This window comes from Bacillus rossius, chromosome 7, assembly GCF_032445375.1.
Source record: "Bacillus rossius redtenbacheri isolate Brsri chromosome 7, Brsri_v3, whole genome shotgun sequence".
NCBI classification, from domain to species: Eukaryota; Metazoa; Arthropoda; class Insecta; order Phasmatodea; family Bacillidae; genus Bacillus; species Bacillus rossius.
Window position 1 is genome coordinate 41960340 of NC_086335.1, and position 21738 is coordinate 41982077.

General features: G+C 37.4%; 1 protein-coding gene across 1 annotated transcript in view; it reads right to left on the minus strand.

Annotated features, from left to right (window-relative positions):
- Nucleotides 1-123: 123 nt before the first annotated feature.
- LOC134533912 (neprilysin-4-like) overlaps nt 124-21738 on the minus strand; it is a 49819-nt gene continuing 28204 nt past the window's right edge. Inside the window, exons 14-18 of the mRNA XM_063371700.1 lie at nt 19446-19494; nt 18334-18401; nt 16120-16256; nt 13146-13319; nt 124-936 (exon numbers count right to left, since the gene is read on the minus strand). Coding sequence (XP_063227770.1) covers nt 760-936; nt 13146-13319; nt 16120-16256; nt 18334-18401; nt 19446-19494 — 605 coding nt within the window. The 3' untranslated portion in view covers nt 124-759. The remainder of the gene's footprint in view (nt 937-13145; nt 13320-16119; nt 16257-18333; nt 18402-19445; nt 19495-21738) is intronic.

The following is a 21738-nucleotide window of genomic DNA, read 5'->3' on the forward strand; positions in this document are numbered from 1 at the left end:
TGCACAAATCTTTTAAAGATAACACCAAACAAAGATGCTTTTCTCGCATAAAAATCACAGCCCCTACTTTTCAAACTTGATTTTAGCATAAAATATGTGAAAATGATGCAATAAAACACTGTCTTTTTTTTTGCTATGATATTTATTTATATATTTTTCAAGGGAACCATATGTTATTAATAATATACAACGTTTGGCAAAAAAAAAAAAACCAGACTGATTTTTTAACAGACAAATGGCACAGGCCTCAAGGTCAGCACTACACTGCTGATTCAAGTGATATCCCCTCTTTCCATTCCCGTCCCCTGGCCACCTGTCGACCCCTCATTTGGGTCATGGCCTTCGCTAGTGTCAGACCATGTATTGTCACTTAGCGTTTTGAAAGAGCACCGGATTAATGTGAAATGTTTATTAAAACTTGGAAAGTCAGAAACAGTCCATTATTTTTTAAACACATGTACAGTAATGAATGCTAAAATTGTTTCTTATGTAGTCCATACACACAAAATCATCCACTAACCTATATTCCCTTCTTTATAAATACAACTGTGTAAACTAGAATAGTATTTTATCTACGTTTATAAAAATAAAAAAAGAGATAAAAATTTTAAACAAGTTGCTGTAGTAATATATTATACTTTTAATGTAAAATTAAATTATTAGTAAAAAAAAATTTGAGGTCCTTTTGTGCCAGTGGCAGCTGTAGAATGTATAAATGTTATACGTAAGATGTCCAAAAAGCAACGGTGGGCAGCGACTTCACCACAGGACACACTTGTTTTCCGGGTTCATCGGGCTGCCTGGCGGGCAGCCCCAGGCCTCTGCGAACTCCACAGAGTTTGACAGAGTCCCAATGACCCTATACCTGTTGGGGCTGTGCACTCCTTCAACGAGTCTGGACCGCAGGGCTCCTAGAGTGTACTTGCCGCACCACATCTGCAACAGGTGAGACAGAAGATGTAGCAGTTGTATAACCTACAGCAGCATGGAGCGAGGGAGTGAGACGTGACATGTGTTCTTAGAGGTGTCAGGTTTCAAATCTTGATTTCAATTTTTAATGGGTCCACAAAATCATTCCAGCGAAAAACTAGAATGGTTGCTTACTATAGACTAAAAAGGTCCGCGAGTGTTCGAAAAATATTTTATTTCATGAGTAATTTTATATCCAACTTAACTTTTCAATTCAATAATATTTTAATTATTTATTACCAACTGACACCAGGTGGGACTCAATTACAAAACATTTAAGGGAAAAAAAAATGTATCATGTATGAAGCTAAGATGATTGAGAAATTTATATTTGTTTTCTGCAACATTTGGCATAGATTGTTTTCATATGTAACAGATTATATGATGAAATGATATATCAAACAGCAACAGAAATTACAAGATAAATTGTGGAAGCCTTTGCGTTCAATCCAAACTATCAGTTCGGGCTGAGCAGTCCAAACTGGGAGCTGGACTGATTGTGTGTGGGCTTTATGGTGTTATACTTTTTTTTTGTAATACAGTTCTAATTTTTACATCAGTATCCATGATGCTGATACGACTGCATGTGGCATCACATTTAGACTTTTGACAAGTAGAGGAACAGCTTGTTTTATTTTAATCGGTATCTGCAAAGAGTAAGTGAAGTGTGTAGATGTACAAACAAAGTATTTGATTTTCAGTCACATTGCACAAGTAAAATAAATATAGTTTATTAAGCAAATAATTTTGTTGTGCCCCATCCCCATTACTAAATGTACAATGTAGAGCTTAAAAAAAAATCTAAAGACTAAATGTCTCTGTGGCATTAACTGTTATCAAATTACTTGTAAGGTTTCCTATGAATTTTATGAACAATATAGACTTGTAAATTTCATCCTAGCGTAAACTCAAACATTAAAATTTTAAAAATCTTGAAAATGAACTGTGCTCTGGGAATTTCGCCCCAATTCACCCTCTTTTGCCCCCCTGACCCTCCCTCTTAACGGCCCTAAGCCTACCCACCCGTGACTTGGATGCTTGTACGGGGGCGTCCATTAATTACGTTTGGCGTGTAGATAGTTAGGGGGGGGGGGGAGCCGAATCTCACCCCAATCTCACAGGTTTTTTTTGCAAGAAACACTAAAATTGTGAGAAAACTGAGTTAAATTAAGTAAAACATTTTTCTACACTAAAATATGTTTAAATCCTACACAATTATCGCGGTTATGCGAACGCCATGACGTAGCACAGTAGCCCCTCGATTGTTAGCCGCCACCGACCAGCCAAGCGCTGACTCGAACGCTGCGGCATACGAGCCGGGTGGCAGAGACGCGCGGACAGGTCCCGACCTGCTGTGTTCACGCTACCCTTATTACTGTTCTGTGCGGAAATGTTTCGTTACTCGACCGACGGCTCAGTCAACGCTGTCACTCATTCAGAATGAGTTATGATTTTTGTGATGCATACGTGAAAATACACGTCTACAAGACGAACAAGTGCTTCCAGGAAGAAGTGACAAAGTTATGGAACGCAGCGAAGCAGAGTTTCCCGAAAAAGGAAGACTTAGTGCTACACGTTCAGCATGAGATCGAACAGCTCCTCAGAGAAGCGGCGGAGAGAAAGACCCGGACTACTCTGGCATTCCGTAATAAGGTAGGTTAAACACCTTTCTTTCTATTTTATGTAGAATACATCTCGAGATCACAATACGGAGGGGAGAATACTCAAGTCAGTTATTTAGACGTGTCTTTTTTTTTTTTTTTTTTTAAATAAATTTCATTGTTAAAATCTATCGGCACAGACAAAAATAAGACACAGCGGTGAAATTCTTGAGATATGCTGAAAACACAGATACAACCCATCAGCATATTTTTATGCTGATTTCGTATGGGGACGCACCACAACGCCGAAATACCACAACGCCGAACGTACAATAACGCCGAATACCATAACGCCGAATTCCGAATTGACCACAACGCCGACGACCCGAAAACTGCTGTGTACCACAACGCCGAATGACCACAACGCCGAAATACATTAACACCGAAAAATGTCATTGCAGTACTGCCACAAAAACAAACTCAGAAGAAAGTCACTAAATATACTGAAAGAGAATTTAAATGTACAACAACGCCGAAATACCATAACGCCGAATGCCAAAACAACGAATCTACTATATGACCATACCGCCGAAACCATTATATGACCATAAGGCCGAAACCATTATATGACCATAACGCCGAAACCACAATATGACCATAACGCCGAAATTCTAATATGACCATAACGCCGAAACCATAACTTGTTGCCTACCTGCCAGGCATTGAAATACTGTATTCGTAAGATAAGCGCACTCTCTTGCAACTGTGAAGCTAAACATTATATAGGCAACATGTTTATTGTTTTTTACATTCAATATCAGTACTGATTTTTACCCTAGTTAAAACATAACACTTTCTTATTTTTTATAGGGCAAATGGAACATTGATCGAAATGAAATATATTTTGAAATAATTTATGTATATTTTTTTTTTTACAATTCAAGATCAAGTTGAATGTTTTTTTATTTCGCAAATGCGACGTTTTTACAAGGGTTTCAAGAAGAGTAGGCGGCCTTTTGAAATGTCAGCTCCTTTGAGTTGATTTGAGGAAATAAATTAGATATGAAGTAGCGCCGGGAATGATAGGCAGGAGAAACACGAGATCCCGAAAAAAATTGCCAACTTTCGTTGAAAATATGGAAGTAAATTGGACCCGGATCGCCTACGTGGGAGGCTAATGCTGTAGCTAACCTCCATTCTTGCAGGTAATAATATATTATTCGATTCAGACTTACGTAGTTATAACAAAAATGATAGGGTTACCGCTTAAGGTCCCGCAGGTACACGCTGCATGCTCGTTCAATTGCTTGTGCGTGAAGGGCGACTCAGAGTTGGAGGCACCTAGGATAAGGGCGGTATATCGATTTAGTGTCTCATTCACACAAGTAACCTGTGAGTGGACGAGCGTCTTAAACGTTTGTCTCAATAAGTGAGTAGTTTGTAGTTTGTAATTTACACATAAAGTTTTTTTTTAATGTACGCTTTTTGCAAATAGTGCACCATTTGTCTGCAAAAAAAAGTATTATGCCATTTTAGGCTATTTTCATAACAATATTTACAATACTTTAGGTGCATAAATTTAAAAACTATTTGATTCATTGCTATAAAATAAAGGAATTATGATATACATAATTGTATAATACTGTCCAAATAATGAAGAGATTCTTTAATACCAATAAGCCTACTATAATTATATTTTAAAAAAAATCATAACCACTGTAAAACTACCTGGCATTTCCCTAAGGAGCTCACCAACATGTGCCTAAACTGAATTGTAGCATGTCAGAGTAATTTTTTACAGATTTAGTAACGTGTCTTTATGCTGTTTATCTACGAAAAAAACACACACTTCTTTCAAGAAAACATGCACAATATAAACACATTTTAGGTCGTGTCTAAATAGCCAAAACTGGGGTGTTTAGGGTGCTATTTCAGAAAATGTACTAGCGGGATACAAATGAAACTACTTAAGGGTGTTGCAATAGGTGGGCCCCTTAAAGGCGTTCAAGTGTGAAAAATTCACAGTTCGATGTTTATTATAAATAGGTTAATTCTGTATACATTAGTTGTAAGCATAGTTTGAATATTTTTCTCAAAACAGTTTGTTAAAGACAAAATATGCATGTTACACGAGCATACAATCAGTATAAACCAATATTAAATTATTCAGAATGAAATTACGTGCGATAGGCAATATGCTGAAATATACCCATAACGAAATAATTTTTTTTTAATAATAGCTGTGTTTTCGAAATTTTTTGTAAAATACGAGGTTATTCTGGTATTCATGTGATATCTTTGGGCTATTATATCCAGTTACGTGAAGTTATTTAAGGTGGTCGTTTGGACCGGCCGCTATAAATACTGTGCAGAGCTTCAGCAGCTCACGTATCACACAAGTGTACTGCGTGTGTGCTCGGCACTTGCTACCAATACCACTTAACATATGTTACACGTGTTCCTAGACCATTGATGCCAGCTTATACAATCCTCTATATAAATAACCTCTTTTGGAAGCTGAAAATGGCTAAAATTGTTATTTTCACCGTCAATTTTAGGTTTGAAAATAACGTTTCACTGACTTGAAAATGGTTTAGGAACGTACAAAAAACCTTCATATTTAATACTTCGCCATAAAATGATAGTATCCCCACTGAAATTGTCTTAGAGGGGAGTCTTCGACAATGTTGCTGCATGTCAGAAGACCGCCTGGCGGATATAGGCGTTAGGACCTTGATGCGCGTGACTGTATCGCTCTTAGCTCTCCCGCCCTTCCCACTCCTCGAACATTAAAAACATACCCGCTATCAGGCGGCCACCTTAAATCGTTGCGCAATATTTAGGATTCCTGCGTACAACTGTTTCACCGCGGAAATTTTTAACATATTTATGTTGAAATCATCTAATAAGATTATATATTCATATTTTTCTAACATGTTGCATAGTTCATTTTCAAGGTAGGCCGTTCACGGTAAAGTGGACACTTTGAAAATCACTACTATTTGAATAACAACCAATATTATATTTCGTGGATGTTTCGGACATATAATTTTTGTTGGGTTGAAAAAAAAATAGACTATCTTGAATAGAAAAATATAAATATAAAGCATTAATAAGTAGTGAAAGGATACAAATTGATCGAGAGAAAAAAGTAACCAGGTGCTCAGAAGTGTTGAATTTACCATGCATGAATAGTCTTCAGTTTAATTAGTATATGGAATATTTATATGTATGTACATATATACATACATATATTTTTTTGGCTTGTACAGGACCCTAACGGCAATATGCCTGTGCTTCTGGCGTACTTCTGCTGATAAGTATTCATGCCTACCTGGCATGAGAAAGTCTAAGGCAGTCACTTTTATGCTTTTGTGTATATATATCGCTACTCCTACACCTGATTTTACAGTGATTCATTCTCATTTATGAACGTCTTTAAAAGCGCAGAGGGCATGCTAACGTTCCTTACACTGGACACATTTAAAATGAACTTTCTTTTTATTGATATGTTATTTAAAAATCAATGCTCACACGAAACAATTACATAAATGTTACAAATACACAAAAACACTCCTAAGTGGCAGACTAAGTACTAATATAAAAAATTACAATTCTATTACGTTCATGTAAAATCACACCCACAATTATACAGATCTGAATAAACATTTTGCGGAATGTCAGTGTCATCCCCTCAGCCAGGGGATGACTAATCTGATGTCGGTAAACTGTTCCAAGCTTATGACGCGGCAGTGGTGGATGACTTTGAATATAAATTAGTCTTGCATAGTGGTATTAACCATCTATTGTCACTTTAAGAGCGGTGTTTACAAGGTGAAAATAATTCAAATATGAAAATCAATTTTTTTATGTTATCAAGCGTGGAAGAATTTAGTATTTTAGCGCCATTGGTATGGCAGATCACAACCAGCATTCAGTAATTGCGTAAATCTGTGTGTATTATCATCATCTATAGTCTATTATATCCCTCACATCGTTGACACACTACTAAATGAACGTTTATAATAGTAGTTATAGTACTTAGTAGTTGATGGTAGACGTGGTTTGTTTACAATGTGGGATACGTACCACCCCCCTCCCCCAATTAAGTCCCTAAACAGGTTTATGGTAGTGTGAGGATGGTTCAACCAAATATTTTAGAAGGACAATATAGGTAAGTCGTCAAAAAAACGGGCGACACATTCAGCAGCGCATTCTGGCGGCCTAGCCTGGACATACGTTGTAAGCGCATTTGAGACAATGTTATTTTGCTAATTTTGAATGGAAGTTTTTTCCTTGTTTTATCCTGTTTAAGTTATTTATAATGACTGGAAAAGTTTGTGCAATGTTTGGTTGCAATAATTACGATGTATCTAGCTGTTAGAAGTAGTTTTTTAGTTTTCCGACGGCTGAAACTATAGCCAAATATCTTAATAGGAACTACAACATTTGCTATTGCCATGTTTACTTGTGTATGGTTTACATCAAATATTCCTTTTCCACTGTTTAAAAATGATAGTGCCTTATTGGAAACAATGATACATATTTCAACGTTCAATGTTTAAAAATATATATTTTTTAACCTATGTTTAATATAATTTTGTTTTTAAATTTTTATTGTATTATTTTAAACCAGAGCATTACCTAAATATAATTCAAATATCCTCAAATTTGTATTTTTGCGCTCCACTCATTATGCTGAATGACTTAGTTGTCACTGTAGTATATCAAGCAGTTTACCAAAATTATTGATTTCAAAAGTTTTATGTTTGATTTTCAACATGAAAATAATGTAAATTAGTTTTAAGTGTTTTGTTATGTTAAATAAATTAAATCAATCTCAATTTTATAAGTGTTTGGTTGACTTCAATTAGCAACATTAAAAATACTTAATTTTGGTTCGGGTCAAGTCATATTCAATTTTTAAGTTTTTTTTTTTTTTTTTCACTTTAAGCAGTTCCTCGAGGAATTTTTTTTAAACTTTCACGGAATATTTATAAAATAAGTGATTTACAAAATTTAAGGTTTAGAGTTAAGTATGTTTCATTATTAAAAACTGTATGATTTGCATCATTTCGTTGTATGTTATGTTTACAGTAACACTATATTTAATTGTCTTAAAAATCAATATAGCTCTGTAAATTGGGTAACTGTTTTGAAATATGAATACTCTGTTTCAGTAAAAATATATTGACCGTATATTTATTTCACGATGACAACAAGATTTCAAGAGACGAGAGTAAATCTGTGCTCGTATCTCCCATTGTAATACATGGGAATTTTAATTTCGCGGGCGTTCCTTTAGGCAAAGCCACCAGGGTCATTGCTGTCGGGTGTCGCCAGCTTTCACCATGTTAAAAGGCTCGAGTTTCCTATATTGTCATTCTAAAATATTTGGTTTAACCCTCCACCACCACCCCCACACTCCTACTAAAAAACGCTCATTCCGCACAGTGACCTTGACTAGCCAGGATGGACAGCATAGCCGGCCTCCGTAGCTCAGTCGTTTGTGTTTTCATACCTACAACTAAAAGATATTTGTTTTGTTTTAATTTGTTAAATTTTTATTTTTTATTTTACAAAAACAAAATGGAAACAACTATTGTGTTTGAATTGTTCGCGTGTTTTTCGTCGTGATGAATTTTAACGAAATGCTGATTTTCATGGTAAAATATTTACTATATATATGACAAGATGGAGAAAAACTTTAAAATGAAATGTTTAAACGTAAGACGAGGAGATTTATGCCTTCCATTATTTCGGAATTCCTTTCCAAATGGCTATTTACTATATATCCAGACATACTACCGTATATATGCAAATATTTAAAAAGTAATTAATTTTATACTCTTAGTTTTATGTGACGTCACGCTTGCTATTTACCGGCTGTTTTTCTTACGGGTCTGTGTAATTGTAGAAAGAGAAAAATACGGACGGAACGGAACAACGATCCGTTTTCGTTTTCGGTCCCGTCTGTTCCGTTACCGTTGCATTGTAGAACAGGCCTTACTAGAAAAACGTAACGATGTTTCACTATACGCACAGTACCTACTGCATCACGGCAACGTAAATTTATGGCAAACCCAATAGAATATCTGACCTACGCTTTCGAACTGAACATACATATATTTAGTTTACATAAATATTCACACTGACGACTACGAAGTTGTCACGTTTTGTGTTCTGGACTTTTCGGCGCTCTTAGTTCACTTGGAAAAGAACAGACGAGTACGTGACAACAGCGCGCCTTCCTGGGGCCCGGTGCACACGTGCGGACATTGTCCGCGCGGTGCCGCTGCGCAGCATCACGTGAATTTGAAGACATATTAGATGTTGAACTCTTTATCGCAGAAGTTAAAAGTTATCCAGAGATATGGAACGTAGCCGTTGAAGAATACCATGACCGTAATAAAAAATAAGAAGTGCGTGGATAAACATGTGCCGTAAATTTTTCGAATCGTTTGACGAAAAAGATGACAAGGAAAAAATCTTGTTGCAAATCTGCCCCTCAGGAGTCTTGAGACGGTGAACGGATGCACCCAATGTTTCCTAGTTGTATCCAATAAACATTTGTATACTAGGTACACAAAGAATTCCCGTTTACGTTTGTACACATCCATCTCGTTAGTCGGCATCGTTCAGACTGTGCGGTATTTGTCCGTACTGTGTGAATGTGTTTCTGCGGCAACCACGCGGACAATGTCCGCACGTGTGCACCGGGCCTTAGCACACTGGCCGCGCCAAGCACCTCTAGCAGAGCACCCCACGCATTCTAGCGGGCTCTTCGGAAGCAACGTTTACCCTCGTGGTATAGAGAATAGTTTGTTCTTGGGCTCCTGCACAAACCAATTACCTTTCTTGATCGCAGTAAACGTACGAGCGGGACCTATCTCTAGCTCTATCAGTTTACATACATGCTATTTTACAAATTCGTCGCTACGCTTTAATAATATAAATTTATAATTAGGTGCATACAATTTACAGTAGCCAAGTAAATAATATTTAATTTATTATTTATTGCATCACACTAATTTCTATCTATGCAATGCTCAAGATGAAGCCCCTAGGAATGAAGAAAAACAGCAAAATATGTTCGCTAATTATACTTTCATAAAATCTGTAACATAAATACGAATGGTGCAAGAAAAAATATTAAGTGTACTATGCTTATTTTTTTTGTTAAACACATTTATATCGCAGTTAAGTAGTACGCATTTGCGGCTAGAACAAGATTTATTCTTAACATGAAAAAATTCACAAACCCCTGCGATATGTAAGGTTTTTATGAAATGTTATTTTCAAGACCCTAAAACCTCCCGAATATCTCAACCGCGCCATTTCAGCATTAGCCTTTCGGGAAACCATTGAAAACCGGAATCAATGTTTAAAAGTTGGACATTGTTTGGTACAAATATAAAACTACAACTATTATTGCGTCCAAACCACCTTAATACAATGCATAATTATGTTATGTAGTCATCTTGCAAGACTTAAATGTTTTCCAAGCGTTTGAATAGCTACTTCAGTTATATATGTACATCCACAGTGCACAATGAAACTTAGGCATGCGGGCTAATAATAATACATGGAAGTGAGTTTAAATGCTATCATGAAATGATAACGAAGCAGTAACTGAGGAGACAGCTTGAGAGGAATGATTTTATAAATCACTATTGCGTTCACCAAGTATCCGGGGCTACTAATCATCGCTAATAATTCATATAATAACTGACAATTATAATTTATTTTAATTAGTTGTGCCACTTTACAACTACAGATAAGATTATAAACTTTGCTGCTTTCGTTATAAAGAAAATAAATTTCCAAATAGTGCGTTTAGGTTCCTGGCTGGTAGGCAACACGCTTGGAATTCGGCGCTGTGGTCAAATACGGATTCGGCGTTGTGGTCAAGTATGGATTCGGCGTTATGGTCAATTTGGATTTCGGCGTTATGGTCAACTTTGAATTCGGCGTTATGGCATTCGGCGTTGTGGTGTTTCGGCGTTAAGGTACTTTTAAGAAACACACATAAATTAATTTAGTTGTTTTCAGTTTGCTCATGTGGCACTCCCGCAGCAACATTTTTCGGCGTTGTGGTCATTCGGTGTTGTGGTCATTCGGCGTTGTGGTACACAGCAGTTCTCGGGTCGTCGGCGTTGTGGTCAATTTTGAATTTGGCGTTATGGTATTCGGCGTTATTGTACGTTCGGCGTTGTGGTATTTCGGCGTTGTGGTAACGACCCATTTCGTATACCGCACTAGTAAAAGTAAGGTTATGTAGTACCATCGGTGGCGATACATATGCTCCGCTACTCCGCGCATGAGAGACTACAACTTTAGTGGACTACTATCATAGCGAATGGGGTATCAACGCGGTCATTTCCTTTATTTATTTTTTAATATAATTTAATAGTTTTAAGTTTTATGTTGTATATTTTATGTTAAACAATCAACTTTTCAGAGACAGTTTTTAGTAGATTTACGCGCGATTATTGCTGTGGTTAGATCAGAGCTAGGTTGAAAGAGCAAATGAAATGATTGTACTCAAAATCACATGGGCATGTTGTCCAGTAGTCACTCCTGAGACAACATGAGTCCCCGTGGACTGAATTAGAAAATAATATTCTTTTGCGAGTTTTAGTAATTCGTATTTAAGTATTTTATTGTTAGATTTTTTCACTGCGATTCTAGACTACGTTCTGTCTTAAATACTAGTCTTATCTAGTTTTAAATGTAAATAAAGCAAATTATTATTATTTTAAAATAAATCCAACGCAATCAAGCACAGATTAGTGTATTTACACTAACCATACGCATATTGAAAAACCTTACGTATAATTATAGGGAGTGGGAGGGGGTCGAGCCAAATCTCACCACATCTCAACAAGGGGGGAGGGAGGTCGAAAAATTGGCAAAATCGGCTCACGTAATTAATGGACGCCCCATAAACATGCATTGCTTATTCACAACAGATAAATCCAGGTAATTAATGCAGCGTCATCGCAAACTGAATTTTTAAATATAGTTTTTTTATCTTGTATTGTACAAGTATGAGGCAGTTTCATACCTCCATGTTACAAACCGCCGACCGAACATGAAGCAGACGAGAATCAAACCCGGACGGAAAGAAGTTGTGCGGGTTAGTTACTTTCTCAGTCTTCTTCCATCATCCAACACTATCAATGACACCCATATAGAGATACTAGTACTTGGATTTGTCGTAGGGAATTCCCTGCCGGGCCTTGTCAATGTGGTTTTGAACCTTCCGATATTTTCGAGTACATGTACATGTTGTTCTACACTGTTAGAAAACGCAGGAAATTTATTTATGGAATTTTACAGCAAGAATGTACCTCGAATAAACAAAGGTTTCTTCCTAGTACCTACCAGGTGACTTGATTTTCGCACAAAACTGTGTACATCAAATTCAGAATTCGATTTTGAACAGGATAACCAGGCACTTGGAATTGGAAGGAAGAGCAGTGTTTTTGCTGTAGGACTAACACGTTTTTTGAAAGTTTTGTAAAAAAAAAAATACAAGAGATTTCCTGAAACACAGCATTTATGAATGTATATATCTACAGGGCCGCAACTAGAGTCTCTGGCGCCCGGGGCATGAATGGATTCATGCGCCTCCCTCTTTTTTTGCACATACCACACCAATAAAGCGGGGGGGTCCGGGGGCCCTCCCACGGAAAAATGGTGCTATTTAAGCATTTTAGATACCTACATGTAACAGTTTCTGTGCTTCTGTAACTTCCATGCAAAAACCTTTTACCAGTTACCAGTTGTAGTAGGAATTACAATGCAAGCGATTTCGGCGCCCCTACAGCTTTGCGCCCGGGGCGTATGCCCCGCTTGCTCCCCCCTAGTTGCGGCCCTGTATATCTAGGTCGAAATCATGAGAGGGGCAAAGCCTTCCCCTCATCCTTTTAAAGTAACTCATCACAACTTAATTTATGGTCATTGAATATGCAAAACTAGCGGGTAGCCATTTTTTTTAATCTGGTATTAGTAGGCCTACGTAATCATAATGAGCGCCATTCTGTTTTGAGAAAAGCACTTTTAGGGTTTTAAGATAACCTAAAAAAAAAAGTTTAAAGCATGGTTTTGAAAAAAAAATCGGGGGAGGACTTCCTTCTTCACTGGGGGGTTATTACTGTTAGATTATTACCATAATACGCAGGAATCAGAATATATTGTATCAGTCCACATACTTATTAAGTTCTTTATTAAAACACATTTCACATTATAACCGTCGTCACATACATTTTATCAGAATAAGAACCCCTAAAAAAAGCAAAAAAAAAAACACAATGTAAGTACCAACAGTACAACACAAATTCATTGTTCCCAACACCTGTTCAATAAACTTCTTATAAAATCAAATCAACATGGCAACACATTCTAACAATTACGTACTACTTCCATTCCCCTGTATACTCCCAGAAACGTGCCTTTATATGAATATAATGAAGGTCCGTGGATACTTGTCAATAACGTAAACAGGGGGTAAAAATTGTTTGGCGGACCAGCTGGCAGGTGGAGAGGTGGATTGGTGGAGAGGTGACTCACGTGCGCGAATCCCAGGAAGAAGAGCTGGTCGGGGGAGTAGCGCGCCGCGAAGCCGGGCAGGGAGCTGCGCGCGCCCCGGCTGCGGTGGGCCTGCAGGGTGCGGTAGGCCCACAGCGCCTGGCGCATGCCGCCGTTGTCCGCTATGTTCTCCCCCTGGGTCGTGATGCCGTTCACCTGCCCCCGGAAACACACACACACGTCGACTGCCACCCGGAACGCCAACGAACTACTTCACGTGGACAGGTTTAAGTCAGTGGCGTAGCCAGGATTTGTGTATGGGGGTGTTAAGAAGCATGCGCCCCCCCCCCCTCCCCCCGGGAATAAAGTGGTGGGTCCGGGGTGTCCTCCCCCGGGAAAATTTGGATTTTAAGGTGTACAATAGTGTTATTTTAGCAGTTTTAGGTACTTAAATTTAAATATTGTAATAGTAAATTTTTTATTAATTTTAATATGAAATTTGTTTGAGTGATGAATAAGAAATTAATTAAAGATTGGTGCTAAGGGGGAGGGTGTTTGAACCCCTAACCCCCCCCCCTGGCTACGCCCTTGGTTTAAGTAGACATGTTTACAAACGAGAAAGTGTACGGTTACACGGCAGTTGTCATGCAGTGTGTTCAACTCTAAAAACGAATGTCTACTGTCATCTTATTCGATCCTATTTATTTTGTATCTAGAAAAACCTGGATTTTTTTTTAAAAAAATTGGTTGTACGGTAATGCAAGCAAAGTTGGAAAATGAATCCGCATTTTTTTGTATTTAATTATATTAGTATCTTTACAAGACAGAAACAGTTAATAAGACGTCGTCGGAAAAAATACGCTTTGAAACAAGATGATTCGTGTCAAGACATCAATTGCAACAACACAAAATATTGTTCGGAGGAACCAATATGTACTACATACTAGCTGCAATTACAGACGTCTACCTTATACCGACTGTTAGCTGGTGACAATTGAAATATTAAAAATTTTGTCTAAATTAAAAAGTACATACTGTTCAATAAACATTTTTCGAATGTTATTTTTCTTTATGTTATATAATATAACGTGGTTTTAGGACAGCTCTAAAAAGTCAGTACAAGCAATGTGAAGTAACTAACCCAAAAATGGCAAGTGTGGTGCATTTTGTTGTTGTTACTTTCCCTGTTATTTTTAGTACCCGTGGTTTGCTAGTTTTTTATTTTATTTTCAAAGTTTGTGTATGTGAAAAATAAATTTTAACTACTACTTAACCGTTGACATTGACAGGTGTAGATACTTTTATGTTACCCTATTTTATTTTATCAAGTAAAGTTTGCTCTTGTGCAATTACTGATTACTCTGACTCCCGACGTCATGATTCATTTCACGAACGAATCCAAGGAACGAATCAAACTGGCCGTGGCCATGTGGCCGGTTCTCATGTCGTTCTTTCGCCGTTTCGTTCTTCTGGCTCGTGTTCAGCTCTAAATGAATCGACTCTCAAAGAACCGATTCTTTATAGCACGAACGAATCACGTGATTTCGTTCGCTCGAAGATTCGTTTGTTTTGAACGAATCGTTCACGAATGACACATCACTACTGTTTAGGTTAAATGAGAAATGGCCTCGAACGAAACATATTCAGACTGTGTGTAACCGCACGCAAAAGGTGAACATGTTTACCTAAAGTAGTTCAAAGTCCCGTGTAACCGCGCCCAACACGTCAACTGGCACTCGGAGTGAGGGAAGACCTCCTAAGAGCGTACGCAGATTTTCATTTCTGGTTTTCTCCGGGGTAGAAGGGGGGGGGGGGCTCAAACTATTTGCTTAGTCAGACAACACTGCGACACAGAGTGCTGCAAACTGTATTATCATAGCTATTGCGGGTATAGCACAACTTTGTGCCTGCTGTTTGCTTTCACATTCTTTTCCTTTTTTTTTGTGGGGGGAAGGGGGGGAATAAATCCCCCAGCCCCTCCCCAGCGTACGCCCTTGTGACCCCCGTGGCAATACCACCCCTGGCTTAAGACATGGGTGGGAATTAGTAATGTCTAAATTCGTCGCAGGAATATGTAAAAAAAAAAGTCAATAAAGCTGTCAAACTAAACAAATTAAATTCTTTAGAAAGTCATGGTTGCCTTGCTAGTTTCAAAAATTAACGAGATAAACTTTTAAAAATACCCACGTATAAATTATTCTGAAATAAGAAGAAAAAAAAGAAAACAGATGTTCCAGTGATTAAAATATTTGACTCGCATTCCTGCCTCTCTTTATTGAAATGATGCGTCACTACCCTGTCTTACCTCACTGCCCCCGTCTTGCCACGCCTTCCCCTAAATAATTATTGTGTGTTGTTTATGCAAAATAAAACATGTTAATTATTGTAAATTAATTTTTAATTGATATTGAAAAAGTGAGTCATAGACTGTATTTTTTTGAACTGGGTTTTATTAAAAAAAATAATCCAAAATCCGCGGGTCGGGTACACGGCTGCCAACCCTGTCGTGTGCGAGCGTGGTGGAAGCTGTAGGTTTTCGTAGCAGAGTGGGCTCAGATCAGTTGCTGATGCGGACAGCACAGTCAGCGACCAGTGCGCCACGGAACTGACACTGTCGTCATTGCCGGCAGCGGGGTGCCGCACATTACCTCTTGTCTTGTGTCTGTGTGCACGTTTTAGATGTGTTTGGGAGTAAGTGATTCTGGAGTCTGTGGTAGGGGGTGGCTGTTTGGCCTGTCGGCTGTGGTGGCATGCTGGTGTCCTGGTTGCGTGGATGAATGTGGCGGAGTGGGGAGTGGTGCTCTCACGAGGTCCGCCAGGGCCCCCGCTGAGCGCTAGCCTCTGCGCTACGCTCCGCCAGTCTGCGCCTCGGTGTTGTCTTGTAGTCAAGCTAGAGTGGTCTGTGTTGGCCGCCGGGGTCCACCCAGGGCCCTCTAGGCAGAGGAGTGTGATGTTGGGGAGTAGAGTGACTCTGCGGTCGTCTGCCATCGCGCTCGGCCGGGGGACTCGGACTCACGAAGAAGTTGTCCTTGAGCTCCGGCAGGCCGTAGCCGCTGTACTGCTTCACGAAGCAGCGCACGCGCGCCTGGTACTCGCGCAGGGTGGTCTCCGTCCACCACTGCCTCATGTTGCCGAGCTTGTCGAACCTCCGCCCTGCAACACGGGGGGCTGGACCAGTCCACGCCAGCTTGGCCGCAGCTGGCCACAGAGGACCTAGCTTCAAACGTTTTCTCGTGTCAACATTATTTGTAGTCCAGTGATCGGCAAAAGTACACATTTAATAATACGTTATTTACCCTCGTCGGTTTCATGCTGGTGCCGGTTGCAGACGATTGCATCGTAAAAATTAGTCAGTTTTTATGCCTTGCAATGCCAGTAATTTTTATGAATAATAGAAATTATTCATTGTAATACAATTGATAAAATTTTCACTTAACAATGACCCCACAACAGTTCAGTGGTTAAATATTTAACGTTCTTCTGAAAGTAAACTTAAGGCTCGGTCTTACACGTCATAGTTTTTTAATAGTTTTACTTTTTTATCATTTTTAATAATTTAACAGCTATTTTTAAAATTTTAACTAGATACCTCCGTTGCATTTGTTGTTCCGTCACAAATATATATTCGGATCCACAATACTATTAAACGTAAATAGTATAGGAAGTAAATGGGAAACAAAATAAACACAGAGAAATGGATAGTGCATGAGGATGAGCCCTTGGCATCCAAATACTGTTTTTTTTTTTTGTGGTGGCAACTAGACGGCGAATAGAACCTCTATTATGATGAAAATATAGCTATTTTTGTGTATGATAAGGATGGAAAGGGCTTTCTCGTAGAAATGAACTAAAATGCTGGAAACATCCATGACTGACCAGGGATTCGAACCAACCATGCCATGGATGTTGGCATTAAAGTTAGTTTCGTCAAAACATACTTAAATAAATCGCTAGCAGCCATTTAAAAAACAATTTTTTTGTCTCTTTCATAATGTCAATTGTTATTCATGGATATGATTGTGTTCGTGTTTCTCCGTAACTAGATGTATGATTTTCTGAGTAAGTGGGTGAAAATGAACGCTGTGAATGTTGACATTACCTAATAAAGATCGCAGGCTTTCGCGGCCATTGTCTGAAGTAGCTTGGCTTCTGGGTTGTAGCAGCGTCCTAGGCGAATACATCACTGAAGTTTCGGTCGACCTTGCAGTCGTCATCATCAGGGTAGAGTTACCGACTGCAACGTCGACCGAAAAGTCGGTGATATATTTGCCTTGGACGTGTCTGCAACCCAGAAGCCAAGCAACTATATAACATTACCTACCAATATTTATTTACCATTCTGGTTTGTAATATTAAAGGATGATATAAGTACTATGAAAAAATTATATAATTTTTTTTGAGATGTTACACAATAGGCTACTTGGAAAGACTGTAAGGCACGGTTTAAAAACTACGCTAGAACGCAGGATGCAAAATGTTTAGCGACCACATTTTAGAGTACCGGTTTATAAACCACGCAAGATGAATGACGCGAAGCAAGTATTGTTCATATTCCAAATTGCTTGCGTTTTGTCTTGCCTTTTTCGAAAGCAGTTATTTATTATTTGAAGAGAAGTGTTCCGAAAACTTACAGAGACGCAGATGTTGAGGGAATAGATGCCCATGGTGTTCTTTTTATTGTATGCATCATTTTTACATTTGTTTATCTTTCATACATTGAAAGATATTAATACTTTTAAATCAAATTATTGAAAATTTCTTTTGTTTTCAAGATTTATATGTACAATTGAAAGAAGCCCAATGTAGAATTTTTTTTTCCTCTCGTGTTACAATTTTAAGTTATAAGATTAGTGACATCTTGTACTTGCTTTCTTTATAAACGACTGTGCTTGTGTTGGTTTCGTATTGCGCTATTGCGTCGTTGCGTTATTGCGTAATTTATAAACTCGGCCTTAAAGTGAAATTATTTTTACGTTAGCAGCAAACCCCTAAGCCACCTCCTTAACTTCCCCTCTGGCTGTGTCTTAAGGTGTTATGTTAGTTTTGCGGTTTGAAAAAAGTAGGGGAAGCTGGGAAGGGGAGGAAAATTCTCGATGAATCGTTCATCTCCTGAACTGTAGTTCGAACAGTCGAGCAGAAAAGTATCACACTCTGTTGTTTTTTTTTTTCATTTATAAAACAATTGATGTACTTAATTATTGCAGGCTACTTTTTAATTACTTTGCTATACCTTGATCGTCGAACCCATGGGTGAGTTCATGTCCCATTATTGATCCGATGGCACCGTAGTTGAGTGATCTGAAGCATTTTCAGAGAGTGGTCACAACACTGTCGTTTTCTCTTTATTGCAAGGTAAGAGATAAAAGTTTTTTCTCTGGGCTCTACATTCCATTAAAGCAGGATCGTCCAAGCTGATCACCACAACCTAGGGAGAAATTTTACTTGCATATAAAAAATATCTAATATTTGATGACTCGAGCTGAAGAATTAATTTTTGTATGGCGAAAAACTAAAATTTTGTTTAACATTTGATCACAGTTGATTTACCCAAACACTACAAAAATTACTTTTTAATGTTTTTCCTACTGTTTACTGATTTCGAATAGTAAATCCATTGTCATATATTATATACACAGAATTATAGTATGAATTATTTATATTATATATCAAGTTTTACCTCTTGGCGTTAGAAAATTTATTAGTGTTGGAGAAATACAATGACAACAAACTCAAGGAAGAGAAAGGGAGAAGATACCAGCCATAGCTTTTGGCAAGGAACCAAATTAGCATTTACTACGCATGACTTTAGCAAAACCATGTACAATCGAAATCAGAATTGCTACATAGGTCTGTTAATGCCGCATTGATGAGTTATTTTGACGTTGTACTGCAACGTAAGGCCACAGTGCAACAATATACTGGGCATGCCCATTCGAGGAAATATCGATGAAAGTCAACTCCCTTCAGAGTGCTGGTACTTTCAAGTATAAGCCAATTAAAAATAACACATGCTTGGGAGGATCATACATTAAAAAATACGTGCCATGCATAATATCCACTACAAGCCAGTTATCTATAGCATTTAGACAGTGGCGGATGCATGGGGAGGGGGAATTGAGGGGATGTATCCCACCTCCAAAATTATTAAATTTTTTCTGCTATACTTGGGTGAAGGAAGTATGTAATCCAAACCCCTCCTTGTTCACGTAAGTTGTTTTCATACACAAATTCTAATTTTATTTTTTATATATTTTACAAATTCCATTAAAACATTTTTTTATAACCGCCACTGCATTAAGAGGTGGATAGAGAATAACATAGTGCGGTGCACTCCATACTCACAACAGTCCTAGGTTGTAGAAAGGCTGCTGCAAGATGCCGGCTGGGAATGCTGCAGAATTACAAAGTAAACTGACTAAGAGCAGCCTAAACATACGTTCTAACAAATCACTGTTTATGGAAGACACGCTACACACCAGAAATCACATATCATACAGTTGGTTCTAGTTAATTGACCTCGAAATAAACCTCCAGCTCTCTAATTTGTAGAAACTGTCTGGTTTAATCATATTTGCTAGCATCTTATATTGCCAGCATATCAGTATTCTAATACCGTATATTGTTTATAATTCATGACTTTAAAGGGAAAAAAAAGGTGCACATAACTGCCTTTCTGCTATGATTAAAGCCGTGGAAAAGCAAACACTCGCGCTTGGAAATGGCTTCAGAGAATAAAATGCGAGTGCAAGAACATGTTGCGATGCAGTTGGACGCAGGTTCGATGCTTCTCTTACGTGTTCCGCAATGCCGAGTTATAGATCATCACAAGGAAATTATTAAGAAGTTGAAAACATTTTCTTTCATAAATATTTGTATTGAATTCGTTTTTTTTGACCTGCATCTTTATCAAGATTAATTGTCTGAAAGAAATTGAAACGTAATAGCATTGCAGAAATTTAAAATGAAATACAATATTTATTTTTGAAAAAATGAAATTTTTGGGCGAAGGCTAGTGTGCATGAATTCCACATGTTGACAATACAATTGTGTGTAGAAGTAAAAAAAAATGTCTAGGATTATGACAGACTTTCAGAGTCAGGCAAGTAAAACGTAAACAAAAACTGCGGAGGTTAACCAAACTGAGTACTACTTCCCTGTGCAAGTGGTCCTAAGTCTCTGTATTGATACCTCTGTAATAGTTCTACGTAACAAGTAAGTATATAAAAAATTTAGTTTTCTGATCTTATGTATCTTGAAAATATGTAAATGTGATTGCAAGTGAAAATGCCGGTCAATTGGAACTTGCTTATTTTTATAGTGAGTTTTTTTTCCTGATAAGTTTAGGATTTTTCACGCCATTAAAATTTATATCGGCCGATATGGTCAAGATTGTAGAAAATTACTTAGTGATTGATAGTGAATAAGTATTAAATTCAGTACCAATAATTTGTTTATTTGAATGAAATTTGGTCATTACTGTATTTAATTAAAATCATGAATAATTGTTCCATGTGAAAATTTTTTTTTTATAGAATCATAAAGAAAAATTAATGGTGGCATGCATTGGAAATGCGCTAGGTTTTGTCATCCAATGTTTATGTCATTTTATGCATCTCAGAAATTATACAAGGCTCATATACCTACCCAATGTATTGAATTTTTTTTCCAAAAAGAGGTTTGCTGTCATTTTTTTTATAATCGGGCGATAGTTCCAATATTAAGTATATGAGTTGAATTAATGTTTTACATTATTGACAAATTATAAATCATTTCCATGAATAATTTTGATTCAAAGAATTATATTCTCAACTACTGTGAACTTTCATTAGTGTCCAATAAAATTGCATTTTTAGATGAAAATTTTATCAAATTAATTTTTTTAGCTAATTTTTGCTAAATATCTGAAAAATTAAATTTTCATTAATTCGTAGTTTACGAGAGAAGAGGTCTCGGAAATGCTGACACATAAACACACGGCGAAGAGTTGTTTATGAAATGTGGCAATATGTGGAAAACCAAAGTTTTGTTACAATAAAAATTTCAAAATGAACCTAAAAATCATTGTGTGTTTATTTTTTTTTTTTTTTGCAATTGCTTAAAAATTAATGGTGGGTTTGTGGGCAACAATGATTTGTATTATTATTCCAGCTGACAGACCACATGGAGTTAAATAATTAAAATTTACATGTTCAGGAGGTACAGGATTTTTAATACTTTGGCACGGATTAAGAGCCCTTGTAATTAGAAGTCGATAATTTCATTGTAATTTATTAATTTTGCAAAATCTGTTATTTACATTGGGTCGTCACATGCCTGGTATGAATTACGTAAGAAAAAAACTTTTCGCTGATTCACTGTAATATTATCCTATATCAGAATGATGAACAACATTGACTTTGAGACTACAACTACATTATGAGAAAGTTAACTGTATTTTTTTTTACACTGAATATTTTGATTATCACTAACTTCAAATACACCTATACCGTAGATTTGCTGAGTTCATATAGAGTCTGGAAAAAAAAAAAATCTTTTTTTTCAGTGATATGATAGAAATCGAACTACTTTACATTTAGGCTGCTTCTATGATTGGCCCACAGTTTATGTGGATGTCTCTGGGCCAGTGAAAAACTCC